This window comes from Myotis myotis, unplaced genomic scaffold (genome assembly GCF_014108235.1).
Source record: "Myotis myotis isolate mMyoMyo1 unplaced genomic scaffold, mMyoMyo1.p scaffold_m19_p_2, whole genome shotgun sequence".
NCBI lineage: Eukaryota > Metazoa > Chordata > Mammalia > Chiroptera > Vespertilionidae > Myotis > Myotis myotis.
In genome coordinates, this window is record NW_023416324.1 from 36,429,104 (window position 1) to 36,454,336 (window position 25,233).

General features: G+C 48.5%; 1 protein-coding gene across 1 annotated transcript; it reads right to left on the minus strand.

Annotated features, from left to right (window-relative positions):
• Positions 1-13,108: 13,108 nt before the first annotated feature.
• On the minus strand, positions 13,109-23,407 carry LDLRAD1 (low density lipoprotein receptor class A domain containing 1). Its single transcript, XM_036353095.1, has 5 exons — positions 21,496-23,407; positions 21,060-21,111; positions 15,865-16,002; positions 13,710-13,838; positions 13,109-13,456 (listed from the first exon to the last, which is right to left on the minus strand). The coding sequence occupies exons 1-5, from the start codon at positions 21,514-21,516 to the stop codon at positions 13,308-13,310; spliced, it is 489 nt and encodes a 162-aa protein (XP_036208988.1). The 5' UTR covers positions 21,517-23,407; the 3' UTR covers positions 13,109-13,307.
• Between the last annotated feature and the right edge of the window lie 1,826 nt (positions 23,408-25,233).

Below are 25,233 nucleotides of genomic sequence, written 5' to 3' on the forward strand. Positions count from 1 at the left end.
TTAATGAATGAGATGAAGGTCAAGAATTTATGACTGGCATAAAATAGATGGAAAAGTGTGTGTGTGTGTGTGTGTGTGTGTGTGTGTAACTTACATGTGAGGATTAAGCTATTTCTAAATTATAATTTCTTATTAGAATTCACTTGCTGATTTATGGACTTTGGGCAAGTGACTCAATTCTCTTAATCCTCAATTTACCTCTTTGAAACTCTGCCACCTACCTGCATAATGCTTGTAAGAATGAATAAATCAGTGTTTCTCAAAAGTGTGGTCTATGGACCTCTGCCCAGTCTCCTGGGTATTTGTTAAAATGAAAATTCCTGGACCCCCACCTATATTCAGAATCTTTTAGTTTGTTAGAATTACAGAAGATTCTGACACTGGGCCAAGTTTTCTCATACATTTATTAAAAAAAATACTGAGCTATTAATTTGAGAAAGTGTCCATTGAAAAAGTATTGAACATTTAACATATGCCAGGTGCTAGGGATTCAGCAGTAAAAAGATGGTCTTTGCCTTCAAAGAGCTTATATTGGGAGGTGGGGGATGAGTTAGACAAGAAGTAAATAGGGCAGTAAATCAGCAAGCTAAGTTCACATAGTGAGAAGTACTTTTAAAAAGGTAGAATGGGATATTGGTGGATGGGATAATTACTTTAGATTTTTAAATTAGAGGGTTATAGAAGGCATCTCTGAGGAAATGATGTTTGAGTTGAGTATGGTAATAAGGAGCTGATCATACAAACATTGGGGTGAAGAGTGTCTTGGGGAAGGAAAACAACCAGAGATGGCAAACCGTGGGAACATTCTAGGGACAGAAAAAAAAAAAAAAAGGACTGAAGGTCAGGTGGCTGGTACAGACTGAATAAGTGGCAAAAGATGCGTTTAGGAGACAAGTGGCAGATCCAGACCTTCTGAGTCATGGAATTTGCATTTTACTTCGATGGGTTGGAAGGCCACTGATTATGCATAAATCACATGTGATCTGATTTATACTTTGAAGAGCGAACTCTTGCTGCTTTGCTGGGTCCAATGTATGGAACATGGATCATAGTGGGGGCCAGAGGGGAGCAGGGAGACCAATCAGGACCACTAAAGTGCAGGTGAGAGATGATGGCAGTAGGACTGAAGTGATGGTAGTGACAATGAGAAGAGGTTGGATTAGGGACTGTTTTGGAGGTTGAACTGAAAGGTCATGTTGATACATTTGGTGCCAGGGTGTTGAGGAACAGAAGGAGTCAAATCAAAGACAACTGCTTCCTAGGGTTTTGCCTGAGCAACTGAGTGGATAATGATGTCATTTACTAAGATGGGAAAATACAGGTAAAGAACAGAGGTGTGTGGGGAAATCAAAGGTTCTGTTTTAGACAAGTTTGAGATGCTGATAGTCTGGAGCTCAGGAGAGTGGTCAGGAGTGAAGATATAAATGAAGTTGGGGTTCAAGATATTTCGTGCCCATGACTGCGTGAAATCACCTAGGGAGAGTGTAGATAGACAAGAGAAGAAGGCCTGAGACTGGGCTTGGAGCCTTCCCACAGTTAAGATAAAACAAAAGAGGAGTGGATGTGGAAGTCGAAGATAAAACCAGGAGAGTGTATAATATAACCGAGAAGTGAAAATGTTTTGACAGGAAGGGAGCAGTGTTAATGTTTCTGAGAGGTTCAAGTTCTTTATAGAATCCTAGGACAGTATCACAGCCCTTTGTTTTACAGATGAGGAAGCTGAAGCTCACAGGGAGGAAGTTATTCATTGTGATGGTTAATTTTATGTGTCCAGTTGGCTAGGTCATGGTGCCCAGTTATTTGTTCTAACACCAGCCTAGGTGTTGCTGTGAAAGTATTTTATAGATGTGATTAACATTTAAACCAGTAGGTTTTGAGTAAAACAGGTTGCTCTCCATTATGTGGATGAGCCTCATCCAATCAGTTGGACAAAGGCGGAAGAGAAAAGACTGAGTTAAAAAAAAAATTTTTTGAGTTGAAAAGATAGCCAGAGGAGAATCTGATATAGAAGAAGTCTGTTTTTGTTTGTTTGTTTGTTTGGTTTTTTTAATTTTATTGATTTTTTACAGAGAGGAAGGGAGAGAGAGAGTCAAAAACATCGATGGGAGAGAAACATCGACCAGCCGCCTCCTGCACATTCCCCACCGGGGATGTGCCCGCAACCCAGGCACATGCCCCTGACCGGAATCGAACCTGGGACCTTTCAGTCCGCAGGCCAACGCTCCATCCACTGAGCCAAACCGGTTTCGGCAAGAAGTCTGTTTTAACATCAGAAAGTTGGTGACGTGACACACGTTTATATGCTACAAGGAACAAACGTGTAGAGAAGGGAGTAGTTTGGCCACCAGGTCTCCAGGCTGCATCAGTCCTTACCCTTGAGGAAAGCAGTGGCTGTGCCAGGCAACAGTGGCTCACAAGGAGCAAGAGGAAGCCTAGGTACAGGGGAGCAAAGGCAGCTCTGGGCAGCTCTGCAGGTGCGCTGGTTCAGGAGGCTGAACAACTTGATCCCAGGAGGAACAGTCAGTGACCTGGGGTTTGTGCAGCTTCAGAGGCCTCAGGGGGAGACAGTTAACTGTTTTCAGAGGAAGGGCTTTCCTGGGGAGAGGGAACAGATGTGTTTTTCTGGATTCAGAACTAATTAAAGACAGTTTTGGTTCAGGAGCAGAAGGAAATTTCTAAACTCACAGCTGCTAGGAGAGGTAGTAAGTTCCTGTTCTTCAGAAGTGTGCATACAAAAGCTGGGTGATTGATGAGGTTGCTATATAGGCAATCCAAACATCAGGTGGGGGATTAGATGTCCTTTATAAATCCTTTCAGACTTGGGAATCTCTAACATATCAGGCTTCCCTGGTAATCTCAAAGTGTTTTGTGAAATGGCCAAAAAGACTGTTTTAATGCATTTTATTAAAAACTACAGGCCCGGTGCACAAAAATTTGTGCACTGGGGTGGGGGGTGTCTCTCAGCCCGGCCTGCACCTTCTTGCAGTCTGGGACCCCTCAGGGGATGTTCACCTGCCGCTTAGAGACAGGTGGCCAAACTTTTGGCCACCAAGGGATCAGGCCTAAGCTGGCAGTTAGACATCCCAATGGCAGCCCAGGAGCCCTCAGGGGATGTCCAACTAATGGCTTAGGCCCATTAGTCAGACATCCTTAGCGCTGCCGTGGAGGCGGGAGAGGCTCCTGCCACTGCCACTGCGCTGGCCAGCCATGAGCTGGCTTCTGCTCGAGTGGCACTCCCCCTGTGGAAGTGCACTGACCACCAGGGGCAGCTCCTGCGTTGAGCGTCTGCCCCCTAGTGGTCAGTGCATATCACAGTTCTCGGTCATTCTGCTGTTAGGGTCAATTTGCATATTGCCCTTTCATTATCTACACTAATAAAAAAGAAACATGCAAATTGACCATCCCTCCTCTATGACCACCAGCCAATCAGAGCGATATGCAAATTAACCCAACAAAGATGGCGGTTAATTTGCATACACAGGCGCAGAGTGAAGACTGAAGACTGCATAGAAGGAAGCCAAGTGCTGCAGAAGGGAGCGAAGCAGCGGAGAAGGGAAAGGAGCTGAGGCAGTGGACACAGGCGGGAGCGAGGCAGCAGAGATGGGAGGGAGCGAAGTGGCGGAGAAGGGAGGGAGCGAGGCAGCGGAGAAGGGAGCGAAGCTCACGTCGGCGGGCTTTGCTCCGGTCTCAGGAAGCCCTATTGCAGGAATCTTCCTGCAGCGGGCCTCTAGTATAGGATAATTATGCCAGCCCAGCCACAGTGGCTCAGTGGTTGAGTGTTGACCTATGAACCAGAAGTTCACGGTTTGATTCTTGGTCAGGGCACATGCCCAGGTTGTGGGCTTGATCCCCAGTGGGGGCATGCAGGAAGCAGCCAGTTGATTATTCTCTCTCATCATTGATGTTTCTATCTCTCTCTCCCTCCCTCTCCCTTCCTCTTTGAAATCAATAAAGATATATTTTAAAAATAAATAAATAAAATAATTATGCCACATGCCTGGCTGCAGTGGCTCAGTGGGTGAGTGTTGACCTATGAACCAAGAGTCACGCTGGGATTCCCGGTCAGGGCACATGCCTGGGTTGCCTGGAGCTCGATCCCCATTGTGAGGTGTGCAGGAGGCAGTGATCCATAATGCTCTGTCATTATTAATGTTTCTATCTCTCTCTCCCTTTTCCTTCTCTGAAATCAATAAAAATATTTAAAAAATAATAATTATGCCACATAATGGTCATGAGGTTTGGAAAGAAAATGATAGTATAGCTTGACAAGATAGCACATCTAGCAAGTGTTATAGCTCTTGGAGGGAAATCACTGGCTTAGGATTTGGATCAACGATTCCCAGATGTTCCCAAGGGTCTCTTGAGGAGCCTGTAATAAAGTGCAGATAACCCTCATCCCTCCATTCTGATTCTGGAGAGTTGGTTGGCCCCAGGAACCTGCATTTTCATCAAGCAACACCCCTGCATGACATCCCAACCCCACCCCCAGGAATCTGATGTGGCAAATCCTAGGACTCCTCTTTGGGAAACTGGATGAAGATGATGGAGGGAGGATGACAAGGATTTTCCAAGGGAAGTAATCTGGAAACCCTGTGCTTTGCAGAGAAACCATGCGTGGCTGTATGGGGGACTTGCTGGGAAAGTCAGGGTGTAAATTTCAGATTCACTTTCAGGTCCAATATTTCCCTGTGGCATTGAGCAGGCTAAATGGGGAATTTTACAGGCCTTAACCTCATTTACTTCCCCCACTCCCATCGGGGGAAAATAGGAGACTCAAGTCACTGCTTCAGACTCCCAGTCTTTAAAATGAAATAATGACGGCTGGGCCCTGCTTTCTCAATGAATGAGGTAGAACAAATCTCCAAACATAAACACTCCCCCACCCCAGGAAGACTTCTGGGAAAGCATCTCCCTCTGCCTTGCTCAAAGATCCAGCAAGCAGCCAAGAAGGAATAATGGGATCAGCTTTACCTTCCTGCCTGAAACAACCAAAACGTATACAAAGATTATTGGGAGCAACAGTTTTAAAACACTGGACGCCAGGCAATGAAGGACAGTGAACCCTGAGAGGCAGGAAACAAGGTGAGCCCCTGCATTGCTCCACTTACTGCCTGCAGAGAGTTTCCAGGCTGCAGCACAGAGAGGGGAATCCAGGCAGATGAAGCCTAACAATCCATGAACTAACGAGATGGAGTGAAGAAGTCAGGGAAAGCAAGGCAGCGAGTTGTCAGAGGAAAGAGTGGTGGAGAGGAGAAAGTGGCAGACACACAGAGCTCCAGAGATATGCAGAGAATGCCCCTTGAGTATTCAACACCCAGTGAGGAAACTGAGTCCAGGGAAAGACCACCCACCAGGATTAGAGGAAGCAGTACTTGATGGCCACATAAGACTGGGAAAACTGGTGTGGCTAAATTTATATCAGACAAATAGATTTCAGAGCAAAGACTATTACGAGATAAAGAACATTAATTACTAATGATAAATGGGTCAAGAAGATGTAACAATCCTAAACACGTGTGCACCTAATAACAGAGCTTCAAAATGTATGAGTTGAAAACTGATAAACCTGCCAGGAAAAATAGACAAATAGACAATTCTAGCTGGAGATTTTAATACTCTCTTCTTGACAATTAATAGAACAAGTAAACAGAAAATGGGCAGCATATAATAAACTATCAACCACCTAGGCCTGATTTATAGAATCCACAGCAGCAAAATACACATTATTCTCAAGTGCACACAGAATGGTATATTTCTAGCAAGACCAAAAAAAAAAGAGAGAGAGAGGGAGAGAGAGAGAGAGAGAGAAGGCATCAGTGAAGATGATAAACTTCTAGCTAAACTGATCAGGAAAAAAAGAGTGGAGATGCAAATTACAAATATCAGGAATAAGAGAGGTGGCATTACTACAGACTCTACAGATATTAAAAGGACAATAGGGGAATATTACAAATAATTTTATGTCAGTAAATTCAACAACTTTGAAGAAATGGATAAATTCCTGAAAAGGTACTGCCAAAGTTCACTCAAAAAGAAATAGATAATTTAAAACTTCTATATTTATTATAGAAGTTGAATTTTTAGTTTGAAACTTGTGCAAAGAAAATTCCATGAACACGTGGCTCCATTAATGAATGCTATCAAACATTTAAAGAATAAATAATACCAGTTCTATACAAACTATTACAGAAAACTGAAGCGGAGGAAACACTTCCCAACCCATCTTTGAAACCCATGTTACTCTGATACCAAAACTTGACAAAGACATAACTTTGTCAAGAAAAGAACACAGCCGTAACCGGTTTGGCTCAGTGGATAGAGCGTCAGCCTGCGGACTCAAGGGTCCCAGGTTCGATTCCGATCAAGGGCATGTACCTTGGTTGTGGGCACATACCCAGTGGGGGGTGTGCAGGAAGCAGCTGATCGATGTTTCTCTCTCATTGATGTTTCTAACTCTCTGTCCCTCTTCCTTCCTCTCTGTAAAAAATTAATAAAATATATTAAAAAAAGAGAAAAGAACACAGATGGAAAAATTCTCAGCAAAATTTTAGCAAATCAAATCCAACTATATATACAAAGGATAATACATTATGACCAAGTGGGATTTATCTCAGGAAAGCAGGATTTAGTTTAACATTTGACAGCAATTCATGTAATTCAGCACATTAAAAACAACAAAAAAGATCATCTCAATACATGCAGAAGAAACATTTGACAAAATTCACATCCATTTTCAATATAAACTTTTAGCAAACTAGGAATAGAAGAAAATTTCCTCGACCTGATATAGTTCATCTGTCAAAACCTACAGCTAATATACTCAGTGGTGAAAGACTGAATGTTTCCTCCTCTGGATCAAGAATATCTGAGAGCAGACATAATAAGGCCCATGTCTGCTCTCACCACTTCTATTCAACACTGTAAATAGCTGCTGATAAGACAAGATACCCAGATTGGAAACAAAGAAATAAAACTGTTTTTATTAATAGGCTTTATGATTAGCTATATAGAAAAATCTGATGGGATCTACCCAAAAAAATCTGCTAGGATTAATATGTGAGTTTAGCAAGTTTGTATGATAAGGATCAATCTACAAAAATTAACTCAAAATGAATCATAGACTTAATTATAAAACCTAAAACTATAAGTTTCATAGGATAAAATCTTTGTGAACTTGGATTAGGCAATGAATTTTTAAATGCAAAAAATACAAAAGAATGATACATAAAAGAAAATATTTCATAAATTAGACTTTATCAAAATAAAACATTTCTGAAAGACACTTAAAAGAATGAAAAGACAAGCCACAGACTGGGAGAAATATTTGCTAATCAGGTATCTGATAAAGGATGTGCATTTATAATATATAAAGAACTCTCAAAACCCAGTAGTAAAAAACAATCTATTAAACGGGTAAAATATCGGAACAAACCTTTTACCAAGAAAATATAAATGGATGGTAAAAAAGCACACAAAAAGATGCTCATCATCACTAGTCATTAGGAAAATGCAAAGTAAAATCACAATAAGATGCTAGCACACACCTATTACAATAGCTAAAATAAAAAAGGCTGACTAGACCAAGCACTGTTGCCAAGCATATAGAGCAGCTGGAACTCTCATCGTCTGATGGCAGGAATGTAAAATGATGCAATCACTTTGGAAAATAGGCGGTTTCAAAGAAAGTTAAACCACATCCAGTCATCCCACTCCCCCAAGATAAACAAAAGCATGCATCCGTGTACACATAGACTTGCATGTAAATGTTTAGAGCAACTTTATTTGTAATGGCCCAAACTGGGAATAACCCCAAATCCATTAATGGATGGGTAAGTGAAAAATACATTTCTTCATCCTGGAATACACAAACACTATCCATACAACAAAATGTTACTCAAAAAAAAAAAAAAAAATGACTACTGGGCATGCAGCTACATGATAAATCTCTTAATAGTTATCCTGAGTGCAAGAAGCCAGACAGACAAAAAGACTATATGCTGCATAATTCCATTTATATAACATGCTATAAAAGTGCAAACTAATCTACACTGGCAGAAAATAAGTTGGTGGTTGCCTGGGTATGGTAGTGTGGATGGGGCGGGCTGAGACAAAGGATTACGAAGAGTATAAGGACATTTGAGAATGATGGGTATATTCATTATCTTAATTGTAACAGTTTCATGGGCATATACATGTGTTAAAACGTAGGAAAATGTACATTTTCAATACATGTAGCTTACAGTATGTCAATTATACTTCAATAAAGCTGATTTAAAAAACTCATTGAACTGTATGTTTAAGATCTGTGCATTTCATTGTGTGTAAATTATATCTCAATTAGATCATTTTTTAAAGGACTCTGAGAAATCATTTCTCCCTTGACTCGGGTGGCCCTCAGAATCCCAGCAGCAGCCACCAGGCAGCGTGACTTTGGGCTGGTCCCTTCCCTCTCTGGGAAGCTCTCAGTGCCTCTCCAGCTTTGATGTCTGTAGTTCAATGAATCTAAGGATGAACGGAAAGTCCCAGGCAAACAGCAATGGCAGAGGGTTAAGTCAGACCAGATTTTCAATCCAAACCCTGGGGTGAAGGCTGAGCCACTTTAAATTCCATCCATCTATCCCAGCGTGTTTGCACAGCGAAGAGCCTGTTGTACTTAAAGTACTGATCTTGGAGCTGGGGCCGGGGATGCTGGGAGATGGCAAATATTGATGCTGGCGGCCTGGGTCCTCCCTGCAGGCTGTGGTATTAAATCCCCTGCTCTGCTGATGAGAACCAGGGGCGGGCCCTGGCGGGCTGCGCTGGGCACTGTGTCTTTCTGGACCTGGCTTATGGAGTGCTGTTTGCAAGGTTGCTGGGGCATCTGCTTCTTTCCGAAAGGAAGAACCAATAAATAAGAAAAGAACAAATGCTGTTCTTCAGTGCCAGCCACCTCCAGTTTCCAGGCTGCCACCCCTAGCCTGGGCTTCAGCTTTCTCTTCTAGGGAATCCTGGCCTAGAAAGGGTGAGGCATTCAGGAGGGATGCGGTAGGCTCTGGATTTGGGTCTATCAAGGTTTGATCCTGGTTCGGTCCTTTAAAAGCTGTGTGATTTTGCCCTGGCTGCTGTTGCTAAGTGGTTAGAGCACTGGCCCAGGCACCAAAGGGTCGTGGTTTTGATCCCCATTCAGGGGCACGTACCTGAGTTGCAGGTTCAATCTGCACATGCAGGAGGCAGCTAATGGATGTGTCTCTATGCCCACAGGTGAGGATTAACGAAGAATAAATAAATAAAAGCTATGTGATCTTAAGCAAGCAACTTCATGCCTCTGTGACGTGCTCATAACCAAACTAGGTTCCTGGAAATGAGATACAAGAGACAAGACAACCAAAGGCTGGCCATGGTGCTTGGCATGTGCTCGCTCGCTAAACATTGGCTGTTAATATTCATTAATCCCCTCACACAGCAGTTGACACTCCCCTTTCTTTTGCCTGACGCTCCACTGTTCCCAAGTGGCGTTCACATGCCAGCTCTCACCTTTTCCTCTCCATGAGCCTGCAGATAGTCTGGCCATGATGTCCTTATTCCAAATGTACAGAGGAGGGCACCTTCTTTGCAGCCCCTCCTCAGAGGGAGGAATCCAGTGTGTTCTTCCTGCTGAACTCCTCTGCCAGCTCCCTGCAGCCGTGAGCCAAGTTCACTCCCTGCAGCCCCAACTCAGAGGCTCTTCCTCAAGCTCCAGCACAGGGAACTGCTTCACACCTCAGCCGGGACTGCCCTGTCCCTGCTTCCCACCTGGCTCCATCACGGCCCTGCTCAGGCATCGTCGCCACTGGAAGCTGCCAGATCTCGAGACATAACATAAAACAGTGACCCACCACAGCTAAGTGCTCAAATACCTGGCTCTGAGCCCCGCAGGTCATATGCCCTGCAACCAGCTGCCTGGCCTGTCTAAGCTTTGCATTAAAACAATACCTCCTGCCTGTCCGGTGTGGCTCAGTGGTTGAGCGTCAACCTATGAACCAGGAGGTCATGGTTCAATTCCCGGTCAGGGCACATGTCCGGGTTGAGGGCTCAATCCCCAGTAGGGGGCATGCAGGAGGCAGCCAGTTGATTATTCTCTCTCATCATGGATGTTTCTATCTCTCTCTTCCTCTCTGAAATCAATAAAAATATGTATATTAAAAAACAACAACAACCAGTACCACCCTCAGAGTGCTTTAGGGAGGATGAGAGGTACAGCTCTTAGCACAGTGCCTGGCTCGCAGCAAGCACTCGGCAAGCGCTAATGTGCACACCTAGAAACCTGGCTCTTGCGTTTGTGACAGCTTGGATCTTGAGAGTATTATGCTAAGCAAAATAAATGAGACAGCAAAGGACAAGAACCATATGATTTCACTTGTGGGATATAAAACAGAAAGCAATAAACAAACACAATAAACACCCAAACTTGTAGACACGGATAACAGTATGGTGGTTACCAGAGGGGAAGGGAGTTGGGGAGGATGAAGAAGGTAAAAGGGTCAGATATATGATGATGAAATAAACTAGGCTGTGGGGGCTAAGCACATGATGCAATATCTAGATGTTGTATGATAGAACTGTACACCTGAAGCTTACATAATGTTATTAACCAATGTCACCTGATAGGTTTAATTAAATTTAAAAAAGAAAAGAAACCTGGCGTTTAGTCCTCACTCTGCTACTGAAACGCTGAGTGGAGTTGGACAAGTTGGTTTCAGCCTTGGTTGCACCCTCCTGTGAAATGAAACTCCCCCAGGGACTATGGAGGGCTTGGTTGGGAGGGGCGGGCAAAATGATGTGCAACCGTGACGCTGATGCCTCTGGGAGGAGCCACAGGCCACCGAAGAGGTTTAGGATTAGATGACCACCAAGGTCCACCTGTCTCTTTCCATGGGGCCCAACTGATGCACCACCAGCCCCCGCCAGGACCTGGGTGCTCTCCTGCTGCGTGAACCAGCAAGGCTGCCTGGTATGAGCAGCGCAGGCTCGTGTTCCTGTGGTCTGTCCCCAGTGACCTTGTTTTCAACAACCGAGGCTCAGGGTGTCAGCAACGTGTCGGTATTTGAATGCCAAACAAGCTTCTTGTTCCTCGGGGACCAGCTCAACCCTCTCTTCGCCAGGAGAAGGCATGGCCCAGGGAGGGAGGCCAGGTGCTCTTTCTCAGGCCTCTGGACTCCCCCCTCTTCCTCTTCACCCCCTGACTCCGTAGGTCCCTAAGGGGCATGTGCTCCATGCTCCACCAGTAAGTAGCCCTTGACATGCCCTCTTCTCTGCCTGCTTGGTCCCAGTCCTGGCGGCTCTTTCTTGAACTGTTGTAATTAAAGGTCATTGTGATGCTGGTAGGTGTCGTTTATCATGCCTTATCGCCATGGTCCTCAGGATGGAGTGCAACCTGCTGTGCCCTCCAGAATCATGTCCCTGCTCACCTCCTCCTCTCCTACCGTCCCACCAACCCCACTGATGTTTTGGCCGCCCTGACCTGCTGGCACTCCTGGCTGAGCTACACACAGGCCCATGCCCACGCCTTCGTTCACATGGTCCCTCAGCTGGGAATGCCCTTCGCTTGCACCGGTACCACTGGAAGTTCTCCTTCCCTCCAGAACCAGCCCAAATGGCCCTCCTCTGGGGAAGAAGCTCCTCTGGGTTGGTGGTCAGAACCCAGGATGCCCGAGTGTATCCACAGCTCCTCACTTGTGCTGCAGTTGCAGAGAAACTCAGCCAAAGGTGCCAGGGCCCAGGGCTGACCATCCCTCAGGCAGGATCCCTGCGGTGCCCTGCTCTAGGCATTGGTCCTCAGTGCACCATTTCCTGCACCCCATCCTCCCATGGTGTGAGGTGCCTCCTCCATGAGACCCTGAGCTCCTCATGGGCTGGGATCCAGGTGTCCTCACTTCTGGGTGCCTGGCACTCAGTTTGGCCCAGGGCAGGTGCAGACGGACTCTTCGGTGAGTGATGAATGAGGCAGAGCTTATCTGTCTCTCAGATGCCCATTTTCAGTTCAAAACTCACATGAGACTGATACATAAAACTGATTTTATTAATTTCCATGGGGAAATGTCTGTCTCCCTCAAGAGGAACCCTCTTGCTGGCCAGATTTCAAGTCTCTCTTTCAGAATAAGGGTGGGACACTTTCTGACCCTCAAGCTCATTTTAAAAATACCCCACAGGGACTCTGCACATCCCCATCCCCTTGACCCACAAGCCAAGAGATAATTATATTGATAGCAGGAAAGGTTTCAGGGTTGGGACACCATAGACTATGTGAGAGTCCCACTGACTTTACTGTATGATCCCAGGCAAGTAATTTCTCCCCCTGGGCCTCAGTTTCCTCATCTGCTTAATGGGAGCGTCCATCCTTGTCTGTCTGGGTGTGGGGAAGCTGGAAAGCTCTGCAGAGAAAGAGCTGCTTCACTCAGGCTCTGGGATCAAAATACACTCCTTACTACAAGAACCCGGGGCTGTATGTCTGGGTACTGGTCACGGGGTGGAGGGAGGGGAGTGGTAGGGTGAAGAATGGAATGGACAGAAGGGCTCCTCTTTCTCCATTCCTTCTACTCTATAGCTCAGAGCCCCCTGGTTGAATTTCACGTGATCAGCCAGCAGGGCCTGCGAGGATTACTGCAATGAGGAAAATGCTAAGGCTGTAGCCAAGCCCAGCATACCTGCCTCGGGTACCACAGGAAATGGCATACACTCCACATAAGGCCTACATTCCTCAGCTTGGTGTGTGAGCCCCAGACCTGTCTTTTCTCTAAGGGGCGGTAAGGTCAGGATCTGCAAGTCTGTCTTGGAACAGAGCAGATCTCCTCTGTGTGGCCCCACAGGCAGCCTAAAATCATGGAAGCAGATTTTCCTCATTTTTGTTAGGAGCTGCCTAACATGATAGTGAGCTCCCTGTCCCTGGAGGCATGCAAGGAGAGGGTGAATATCTTGAAAGCCGGAGAGGCAAGTCTTATTCAGAGACAATAGTGTGTAGCTCCCACATGCGGCTCTTTGGTCCCTTCCGTGTGGCTCTTCCACAAAATACCACGTGCGGGTGTGCACATACAGTGCAATTGAAACTTCGTGGCCCATGCGCAGAAGTCGGTATTTTGTGGAAGAGCTGGTATTTTGTGGAAGAGCCACACTCAAGGGGCCAAAGAGCCGCATGTGGCTCGCGAGCCACAGTTTCCCTGAGCTGCAGTTTGCCGACCACTGCACTAGGTGATCTTGATGGCTCCTTCCTGCCCTCATGTTCTTCGATTCGATGCTCATGTGAAGGATTACCAGTGCCATTCAACCAGTGTCCTGCTCGGGCCTGGTGCCACTCAGGGTCCAGGACAGGAGTACTCATCAGACCAGTCGGAGCAGTGCTGCACACGGTCCCGGCAGAGGCTCCTCGGGATACAGTCGCAATACTTGAAGACAGTGGAGGGGCAGCGCCACCACCCAGGGCCGCAGGGTGGGCATGCAGTCACTGGAGGGACAAGAGCCGACAAAAGAGCAGCTGTAGTGCCCTGGAATGCCTCGGGCACCCCTAGCTCTCACACCTGCCATAGCTCCCCAGGGCCCCATCCATCTGACGTGGGTTGGCTATATCCCTTATTTCCCATCTTTCTAGAATGCAAGGAGGAGGTACAGAAGGAACCTCAGAGATTCCCTGGTCAACCTCTGCCCTCTGGTCACTGCCTGGCCACCTGCCCCAGCCCAGCCCGTGCCCAGACCCCCACCTGGGCTCAGTTCATCCGAGCAGTCCCCACAGTTGTTGGTTCCATCACACTTTTGGTCTGAGTAGATCCAGGAAGCTGGGTTTCCACAACGGGCCACAAGGAAGCCGGGCAGACTCTGGGGCACATCTCCTACAGAGGACAGATGAGTCAAGAGGAAGTTCACATCTGGCCACAGCTGTCTCAGAGTAAGATGAGGTTCATGGGGGCTATATGGAGGTGGACTGTCCAAGCCACCTGGGCAGTTGCCAAACTCAGGGTTTCCATGCATCTGTCCCAGGAAAGGCATGAGGAAAAGGCTTTCCTGGAGAGGAAGGAGGTCGGGTCAAAAGGAGAGACATGTCCGTTCCCTGTATATCCAACAAGATGCCCAGAGAGTTGCCTCTCCCTTCCTTATTCCCTACTCAGCTCATATGCGTCCGCACCCTATACCATTGCCTGCCCTTTCCCTTCTCTAGAAATGTCCTCCTTGACACCCACCCAAAACCATCTACTTCAAGTCCATGCCACTTCCTTTACCCCCAGGAAGCCCTCTCCCACTGGAACATAACAAAAGCAAACGTGAAGTCTTGCACTTGGGTCCCAGCACTCAGAGGCTGTGAGTTCACGTACCTTGTGAGAGGGAGTCAGAGCACCTTTCCTGAAGTGGATTCTGTGTTAGGCAGCAGTGTGGCACAGCTTCCAAAAGTTAACACAGACTCAGGCCACATCACTGGAGGTATAACCCAGACTTGGGAGGGGAAAGCCTTTGCTCCTTGGACTAGCCAGAGCCAGTCAGAAGTATCATGCGTGTCATGGAGCTGTCCAAGGAGAGGGTGGTGGGCAGTTGGTATGTGTTCTGGGGAGTGCTGGTAGAGTGGGGAAGACCGCTTGCAAGGGGGGTGACTGGGAGTTCAGAGTGTGGCGCAGGGAAGGGGACACTGGTCTGGGGGTGGGGAATGCACTCTGCGAATTCATGCAGTGCCACCATCATGGAGATGGATCAAGATGTGGTTCGTGGGGGGCAGGGGTTGATGAGAGGCCAGAGTTGGAACCAATCAAGGATGCCAGTGGGGTCCTAACCAGTTTGGCTCAGTGGATAGAGCATCGGCCTTGGACTGAAGGGTCCCAGGTTCGATTCCGGTCAAGGGCATGTACCTTGGTTGCGGGCACATCCCCAGTAGGAGGTGTACAGGAGGCAGCTGATCGATGTTTCTCTCTCATCGATGTTTCTGGCTCTCTATCCCTCTCCCTTCCTCTCTGTAAAAAATCAATAAAATATACTTAAAAAAAGGATGCCGGTGGGAGACAATCCCATGAGAAAACATGCAATGATGGGAGCAGTTGCCTCAAGTTGCAGGGAGCTCCCCATCCCAGGAGTGTGCAAGCAGAGGCTGGGTGGCCTCTGCTGGGTTTGTTATAGAGGGGATTTGGACATGAGCTGGGACATAACTAGATGACTTTTAAGATCTCGTCTAGGTTTATGATGTAATGTCCCTCCCCTCGTTAGCTCCCCTCCTCCACCCTCATCAACTTACCAAGTTCTCTCCCTCCTACATGGAAAGCGCCCTGGCCTCTCTCTCCTGAGAATTCATTATCAGGTCTTGAAGGTCTGGGACAAGACCTTCCCATTCATTCATTCTATCACTCATTCAGCAAATCATCCCGAACACCCCTCCGTGTCCTGGCCTGCATCAGGCACTGTGACCCCCAAATCAAGCAGACCAGGCCTGCCCTTGAGGAGTTTACAGTCTGATGGTCACAGAAAAAAGGCCAATGGAAAGTGTCAACCAAGGTGACCCGGGCTGGGACCAGGGAAGCACAGGGGCTGTGGGAGCCAAAGCAGGGACCTGAACCAGGTTTGAGAGTCAGGGAAGGCTTCCTGGTGGAGGTAACACTTGAACTCTGCCATGAAGTTTGAATACAGGTTCTCTGGGCATGGAGACGCACAAAGTGAAGGCCTTCCCTAAGGGGGCACCTACTTATGGGTGCGGGTGGGGGCAGGTGTTCCTGGCTGAGGGCCATAGAAGCGAAGGCCTGAGGACACAAAGGTGCCTGGTAATTTCAGGGACAATTGAGCCTCGTTTGGGCTGCAGGGATAGATGTAATTGGGGGGGCAACCCCCAAAGGGCCCTGGAAGGCCCACCCAGGGCAGGGGCGGGACTGAGCAGGTACTCACGGCACAAGGCCTCCTCCTCGTCCTCGCCGTGGGGACAGGTGCGGACGCCGTCACAGACCCCGCTGGCCGAGATGCAGCTCCTCCGGTCATGGCACAGGAAGCCGGTCCTGTTCGTCAGCGTCACACAGGCCTGGGCCCCTGAGTGGGCGGGTGTGGGGGGGGCACGAGGGTCAAGGGTGTACTCACAAGGGCAGCACCAGGTTCCCACCCCTGAGACCCACCTGAGCTGGACTGAGGAGCTGGGGCATGAGGCCAAAGTTCCCGCCCTCCCACCTGCCAGCTGAGTGACCTTGGGCAAATGACTCGACCTCTCTGAGCCTCTTGTTCCTTGTCTGCAAAATGGGGATCATAGTACACACCCAAGGACTGTGGGGGAGACTGACACACCCAGAACATAGAATGTGCCGAGGAAGTCCTGGTTCCCTCCTCTACGGGAAGCTTATCGACAGTCTCACAGGAGGCCCCTGAGGCCGGGCTCAGCCGATGAAGTGGTTTTAATGGTGGGGCTCCTGGCACCAGGTTAGGGTCTCAGAAACAGTATACTGGGCCTGGCCTGGCCACCATTAATTATGCCATCATTCCTTACACCTGGGCATAACTTTACGGTCTGCAAAGCACTTTCACATTTTTATTTTCTTGCTTCCCCGAATCCCTTTGAAGTATCCTCATTAAGCCCATTTTACAGATGAGAAAGGGAAGGCTCAGAGAGGTGTGACAGGCCCAGTCACACAGCTAGTAACCAGGCCTGCTGACTCAGCTCTTTCCCGAGGCTGGGGCGGCCTCTCCAGCGTCCAGGAATGGTGGCCGCCATCTGAACATGTCTGTCCTTCTGGGAGTCTTCCCTCCCATCCCACCCAGAGCTGCTCCAAAGGATTAAAGGAGAGAGACTGTCAGATGAGCTGGGAGGCCACCCTGGCTCCGCAGGCCATGCGTGTGTATACACATGTGTGCGGGCGGGAGATGAGAGCGGTTTGTGCTTGCATGTTTGGGGCACATGTGAACCATGTCTTAGCTCCCAGAACTGCCTCAGCTCATATGAAGGGGACTGACTCTCAGAAACTCTCACATTGTCACACACACGTACACGCTTCAGACATGTGCGCACACAAGCACAGAGATATACACAAGCACATGGGCACATGCATGCATACATAGACACATAACACAGGCACAGAGACACACATGTGTACACAGGCACATGAGTGCAGCTCCTCTTGTGTGCATATCTGCCCTAAGTGCTAATGTTTCTGCACAGGCATGTAGAGAACTGGATTTATCCGCTCCCCCACCTTGTCCCCTTGCAGCTCCCAGCCTGGCTACAGAGCCATCTGTCAGAAAGGTAGCTGTGGCAACACCCTACCTCCAACTCAATCCCCTTCCCATGGCTCTCTCCCTCCCCAGTGCAGCCTCTGAGGCCCTAAGCACCTGTGTCTACTGGCCTTCTTGCAGTCTCTCTCTCCTCATGATTCCTCCTGCCCCAGGGGCTCCGCAAATGTGCTCCCTGGACCTAGGGTGCTTTTCCTGCCACCCCTTCATGTAGTTGCCTTTCCCTTGTCAAGGTGCCACTCTGACTCCTAGTCTGGTCAGAGGCCCTATTCCAGACTCCCATTAACCCTGCCTTAATGTGCTTATTTGATTAATGTTTATGTCGCTCTCCAAATTCTTAGCTCCGTGAGGGCAGGGGCCGTGTTGGGCCTCACCCTGAAGCTGGGGCCACATTCCTAACCTGCGTGTGGAGGCAGACACACAGTTGAGTGGCACCACCCAGGACAGCCAGGCCAGGGGAAGAGGAAGTCGGGGGGCTGTGGGGGCCGAAACAAGGCTTCTAACCCAGCCTGGGAGTCAGGGCAGGCTTCCTGGAGGAAGTGGGTCATACAGCTGGGTCCTCTCACTACTCATATTACAGATGTGTAAATGGAGACGCAGAGACGTGTTAACGTCAGTCTGTGCACACACCCTAAGGAATTGTCCAAATTAATGGCGGCCATTAATTTGGAGAAGCCAGTCAGGATGAGGGTGCCCCCATTTCTCTGCCCCCCACCCCCCTCCCAGCAGGTCTGACCCACCCGCCCTTGACCACCCTGACCTGGTGTACGTGGTGGGGATCCAAGGATGATGACCAGGGCGATGAGGGCCGCGACAGCTGCCAGCAGGAGCAGCACGAAGGCTGAGAGGCAGGCCCCTGGGCGGGAGCAGCAGGGGGCGGTGCAGCCTGCTGTGTGAAGCAGGAAACCAGCGATGGAGCAGCCAGCGCTGGGGCCCAGGGACCCAGACCCCCCTCCTCTGGCCCTTCCTGTAACTGGCCTGTCTCCACCTCAGTTCCCTGGAGGAGGGGGTTCCTACGCCTGCCATGATGCTCTCATTTCTGCCTGTGGGCCCACCGTCACCAAGCGCCAGTCCCTGGCCCCAGTCCTGTCGCTAGCAGGTGGCGTTTGGGATGAAGGTCCCAGGTCTCTGCTCTGCCTCCCTCACACGCCTGTCCTTCCACGAGGAAGCCTCTTCAGGAGGCAGGGAAAGATGGACACCTGCTCTTTGAGCCCCTATCACAGGCAGAAATGATAGCAGGCCCTTCAGAGCCGTTATTTTTATTTTCCAACACAAAATTTTATAGACGAGGAAACCGAGGCTCAGAGAAGACACGGTTCAGGTCACCTTAGGCGGAGCTGAGATGTGAGTTCACACTTATTAGCCATCACAACCAGAGCCCGCTGCATGATGCCAAGCGATTGTCCCTCTGCAGCTGCCAAGATGCTCGTGGGAATCCCGGCTCCCCCACTTCCCAGCTGGGACCCACAGAGACGTCACTTCACTTCTCTGTGCCTGCTCCTTCATGTGGAAAATGGGGGTCATAATACCTACCACAGGGCTGCTGAGAGGATTAGCTAGTTAATATGTTAAAACAGTGCTTGGCGCTTAGTAAGTGCGATGAAAGTGTTAGCTTTGTTAGCATTTATTAAGCACCTACCATGTGCCAAGCTGTATCCTAAGCACTATGGAAATAACAGCAATAGGAGGCATCCTGCTCCTTTAACTTACTTGGCTCCTTTAATTTTTGCTTTGCTTGTGATATAATGAAAGAAAGCTCTATCGGGAACCTACTAGGTGTCCTGCTCTGTAGAAGACACAAAAGCAGTTATGGCTCAGGTTGCTGCTCTCTTCTAGTTGCACTTAGAAGGCAAAGGTTGTTGTACTTCTTAATCCCTTCACATTTTTCACCCAGCGGCCCCCTCCCTCCCAACACAATTTCCTCTGGCAACCATCAATTTGTTCTCTGCATCTATGTGTCTGTTTCTAAAAAAAAAAAAAAAAGAAGGCAAAGCATGTAGGTTAAAAGAGGAGAGTGGGTACAACAGCTGTCCTCTGGGCCCCAGTTACTATTTCAGAGAAAGAAGCAGAACAGGTCTGATGCATCTCTGTCCCCAGGGTCCAGCCCAGAGGCAGGCACACAGTAGGTGCTTTGTGAATACTTTGACCCTGAGCTCCAGGACACAAGGAAAGGGCCCCCACCTGAGGTCAGTTCAGGGCATTTCCATTCAATCCACTCATTTGTGGAGCTGCCTATTCTGCTCTCCTGCCAGTCACATCTGTCCCTGTGCCGCTCACAGAGCCAGGTAGGAAGTGTGGTTAAGGAAGTGTGAGTACGGTGCCTCGTGCCTCGGTGCTCAAAGGAGGGTGGGGTTTCCAAGAGCAGGTGAGGGGAGGGTGCAAAGAGAGGAGATTCCAGGTAGAGAGCATAGGAGGAGTAGGGTGTGTGGTGTGTGGGGGACAGCAAGGGGCCTGGTGTGGCTGGACCCTGGAATGGGTGTGTATTGGGAAAGAAGACAATAGTAGGATATACAGTATAAATCTAATGAGCCCTAGTTGGTGGTTTCCTTGTTGTTAGCAAACACGGGGTAAACTCAGGTAACCAGGGTGACAAGATGGTGTGAGGCTGGGCAAGAGGAGTGTCCTGGTCAGCCGAGCAGACACGCCTCAGATATTTGTGCAGCGCAGGCTGTGGGCAGCAGGGGGCACAGGAGCCTCTGGCAGAACTGAGGCCCCTGCCCAGATGAAGATGCTGCCCTCCAAAGCTGGGAGGCCCTGAGGGCCCATCTCCCTCCCTCGGGACAGATGGGGAAAAGGAGCCTTTTGTTCCACAGTCATGCCCACCGTGAGCCAGGACTGGAAATGAACACAGATGGGTGGCACCACCCAGGAAAGACACACAGATGGGTGGCCATCTGAACATCAGTGTGGAGCAACAAAGACTGGGGCTTTGCAATCAGTGGGACCCCAATTCAAATTTGAACCCTGTCTCTCCCACCTCCCAGCTGTGCGGGATCCCAGTTTGGCCAAGCTACCCGATCTCTCTTAGCCTCAGCTGCCTCAGCTGTTATTGTCCCATAACAGGAGCCCCTCTCGGAGCTACCCTGAGGGTTAAAAGAGGCCATGCCATGCCAGAAACATCACAGGGCCCTGATTCTTTTTTTCTCTTTTTTTAATATATTTTATTGATTTTTTTTTACAGAGAGGAAGGGAGGGGGATAGAGAGTTAGAAACACCGATCAGCTGCCTCCTGCACACCCCCAACTGGGGATGCCTGCAACCAAGGTACATGCCCTTGAACGGAATCGAACCTGGGACCCTTGAGTCTGCAGGCCAATGCTCTATCCACTGAGCCAAACCGGTTAGGCCCCTGATTCTTCATAGCTATGATTGGTATTTACCTCCCTGGGTCTGCTTCCTCCTTGGTCAAATGTGGTCAAGACACAGCACATAGTAGCTGCTCAATAAATGTGGGTTCCTTTCTTTCAACTGCCCTCATTGCACAAATCGGTGGCACACATAGGCGCTAAATACATGTGTGATCCCACCTCCCTTATCTCAGTGGTAAAGAGAATTGCCTAGGTCACCCACAGGGTCAAGTATCTGACGGCAGAGCCCTTTTCTTATAGGTTACAGGCGGGCTCTGTATGTGGTGCAGTCCCTGTGAGGTAGGCAGTATACAGTAGGTGCTCAACAAATGCTTGTGCATGGAGAGAATGAACCACCACATTAAGCAGGTGGCTGTCAGCATGGCTGGCCAGGAAGTTGGGAGTGAAGGACATCGGCGTAGGGGGCAGAGGTCTGAGGGACAGTGAGAGCCTTAGGGTGCTCTCTTTGTGCCTCTGTAGCAACGGCGCAACCTCAGGGAACCCAGGCCCTCCATCCATTACCTTCTCCCGGGAGGACTTTGGTCCCAGCAGCAGCGTTGCCATTGATGTCCCCCTGCTCGAGAGAACAAAGTGAGGGGGTGGGCGTAGGTGAGTGAAGTCCAGCCTCACGGAGCCACACTGGGAGCCTTAGGTGGAACCTCTGGCCCCTCGCAAAAAAACTCATCACGCCTGCTTCACATTTCCACACCTTTGCCTGGACTGTGCCCTCCGCCTGGAAGGACTTTGCCCCCACCGTCCACTTGGTAAACACTCATCCTTCAAACCAGCTCAGGTGGCTCCTCCTGGGAGAGGCTTTCCCTGACGCCCCCTCCCATCATGTGGATGGATCCCTCCCCCACACCCCCCTCCAGAGCAGCGGGGAACTGAGCTAACTCAACATCTCTCCTTCCCTAGGTTGGCTTCCCCAGGTCAGGAGCCAGCTCACGGCAGATCTTACCTGGGGGAAGACCTTGTTCATGTCTCCAGCTCCTAGCTCCCAGCTCTAGTCTCTGGTCACTGGAGTTGATGTGTAGAATTCAGCTCAGGTTCCCTGCCTTGTCACCCGGGCAGCCTGGAGGAGGGAGAACAGAAGGCCCTGCCTGGCCACACCCGCGCTGTGGGCAGTTCCTTTCCAGGCTGCCTCCCAGGCCAGGAAAGGGCAAGAGGGCCCTGCTCCTGCCCAGCCTCTCCCCACCCTGCATCTGAGGGCAAGGCTCCAAGGCTGCTGAAATCCTCCCCATTTGACAAAGAGCCTGAGGTAGAGAGAGAAATAGCCCTCAGGTAGGGGGTGGGGGTTTAAAATCAGGATCTTTTCAGGGAGTGCTTTTTCCTCCATGTCAGTGATGAGACTGGAGGCTCTCAGCACCCGGGGATCGGACCTAAACTGGCAGTCAGATATCCCTCTCACAATCCTGGACCGCTGGCTCCTAACTGCTCACCTGCCTGTCAGCCTGATCACAATTTGAAAAGCCCTGCCCCTACTCCATGCTGTTAGACTACCCTTTTTCTATGGGTTTCCTACCTGGTGAATTGCTGTTTCCCATCTCTTTCCCACTTTTTTTATGGGTGGTTTGTCTTGTTCTTATTGATTTACGGATTTCTTTATGCTGAATTGAATCATTTGTTACATGGCTTATACATCTTTCTCCCAGTCTGTAGCTTGTCACTTGCTTAGAGTGACTTCGGCTGGCTCCCTCTGTCTTTCTTGCCCAGACCAGGTAAAAGTCTCACTTCATGAAGCCTTCTTTCACTCTCCCTGCTCCCCTGGGTTTACCTTTCCCTGCATTTCTTATGGTCTGGCTGTGGCTAGGTGACCCTCTGGACATGAGATCAGTAAACCCCAGCTTGAGTCAGACAGACCTGGGTTTTCATCCAGACTCTGCTAAATTAATACCTATCAAATTTAAGGTGGCCAATCACAGCCTCTCTAAGTCTCAGTTTCCTCATCTGAAGAATGGGTATAAGAATACTTAACCTCATAGTTGTGAGGATAAAGTGAGTGCACATATGTGAATGTTTTTGTAGCCTATGAAGGTGCCATATTATTGCTGGATGCCTCAGTCTGTCTACAATTACAAAGAGATTTGCTTGAGGCCTGGGACTGCCTCTAACTCCAGGCCTCAACTCTGAGTTGGGAGAATGCTAAGTGGACACCACAATTAGATTGACCCAGGGACCTGGAGATCTGCTTCCAGACCTGGATAGAGATGAGGCACTGTCCCCATCTCAGCGCTCATCACTCCTCCTATGCATTCCTCAAGTCTCCGAGCCCTGGCTGGCCACCTCTCCTCTCAGAGACTGTTTCCTAACTCCAAAATGGAGATGTTAGACCCCATCCTGCTCTTCTAGGGGGATGTTGCAAGGACCCATTTAAGGTGAAAGTGGCAGTGCTAGAAAGAGCTTTGCAAAAGTCACAGGAATCAATAGACAAATTCCCTTGTGAAATACCTTAATAAGGAGACACTTTTACAAGACAGAACTATAATATTGTTTAATGCAGATGATCCAAATTTGACTGATGTTTACAGACTTAAGCATTATTAAATTAATAGAGGTGGGGTTCCAATGAACGCATGATGGTCTATCTTGAGGTAACGTTATCAAGAGCTTTTGTTGAAATCTCTCATTTCTAATCCGTTGACAATTTCTTTTCACCCAAGCTTTCAATTATTGCTGTTCCAATGTTGTAAAAACAGTCTATACTAATAATAGAGGGATATGCAAATTGTCCAGGATGCCATCACAATAACGACCAAACAGCAGGCTGCGTGGGGCGACAAGGCTGGCAGGGGGATTAGTGAGGGATGACCAACAACTGAACAGCAGGCTGCGTGGTGGGTGGCAATTGAGGGTAACCAGGCAGGCGGGGGGTGGGCGGGAGGGCAGTTTGTTAGGCTGGCAAGCAGAGGTGGTTAGGGGTGATCAGGCTGGCAGGCAGGTGACCAGTTAGGAGCTAGCAGTCCAGGATTGTGAGAGGGATGTCTGACTGCCGGTTTAGGCCTGATTCCGGATTGGAGAGGGTGCAGGCTGGGCTGAGGGGACCCTCCCACACACAAATTTCATGCACCGGGCCTCTAATTAAAGTATAAAAAGCACAGGAGAAGTAGTAAAAGGAGCCCAAATAATTTAGAATTGAACAAACAAATATTCTACTCTTAAAGATGACAAAGCAAGCCCGCTGATATGGCTCAGGGTTGAGCATCAACCTATGAACCAGGAAGTCATGGTTCAATTCCCGGTCAGGGCATATGCCCAGGTTGTGGGCTCAATCCCCAGTGGGAGGCAGCCAGTTGATGATTCTCTCTCATCATTGATGTTTCTCTCTCTCTCCCTCTCCCTTCCTCTGTGAAATCAATAACAATATATTTTTTAAAAATGACAAAGTAATATCAGGCAACTTCTGAACCAGGAGTTCAGTGAACGTGGATGGGAAAAAATTAAATCATTTTTTCACTAACTTCTAACTGAAATATAGCATTTCCTTTAGTTATGAACAGAGGCAACAATTGAGAGAAGTATTTGTAGTACCTGTGACTTTATCACCAATAGAAGTCACATTTAGATATCAAATTATGGTTGTTGCCTATGTTTTGAAATAATAATTTGATATTGCATCGTAGAAATTTCTGAGACAAGAGTGATAGGCTAGATGATCTGATAATTTTTATTTACTAAAAATATCTATATATTTAAAAGCCTAAGCGACCATCTGACCGGTAGCTATGACACACAATGACCACCAGGCAGCAGATGCTCAATGCAGGAGCTGCTGAGCTCAGTGACTTGGCAGCGTTGGTTCTTGGGTGACGTACCCAGAACCAGAGAGGAGGGAGCCTGATTCGGGGTGCATCACCCGAGAACCGCTCTCACAATCCGGGACCCCTTGGGGGATGTTGGAGAGCTGGTTTGGCCCAATCCCCACAGGCCAGGCCGAGGGACCCCACCGGTGCATGAATCTGTGCACTGGGCCTTGAGTATATAAATAAAAGGTATCCATGAAATTTTGTGAAAAGACTGGGTATCATTCATTATGGTGACTACTGTCTATTTAATTGCATGAATTAGTATGTCTCACCCTAGGGGCCTGAACCAAAGACCTTAGGAGTTTGGAAGGTTTGGACCAGAGACTCAAGGGCCTTGAGATTTTGCCTAGGACCAAGATAAACTTTTCAAGAAGATGCTTTTTATATGATACCTGGCTCATGGAAACAAGTGAAGTTGGGCCCATTCAAGAAAGGCTAAACTGTTACTTTAGGACAGCGATTTTCAACATTTTTTCACCTCATGGCGCCCATAAACGACTAGCAATTACTAAAATTCTGCACACCAAAAAAGATTTTTTGCCAATCTGACAAAAAAACAGGTATAATTTCGATTCATTCACACTGGACGGCTATTGTTGTTGGCTGTTGTGCTCTTTTTAATATGACAACCTAAGGCAGTGGTCAGCAAACTCATTAGTCAACAGAGCCAAATATCAACAGTACAACCATTGAAATTTCTTTTGAGAGCCAAATTTTTTAAACTTAAACTATAGAGGTAGGTACATTGTTATTAACTTAATTAGGGTACTCCTAAGCTGGCCTTTGCTAAAAAACATCCTCAATCTGACTGAGGTACGCTCGCTAAGGTCCACCCCTCCAACTCTCCTATCCACACTTGTATACTTGTTTCGTCTATCTCCTTTCGTTCATCC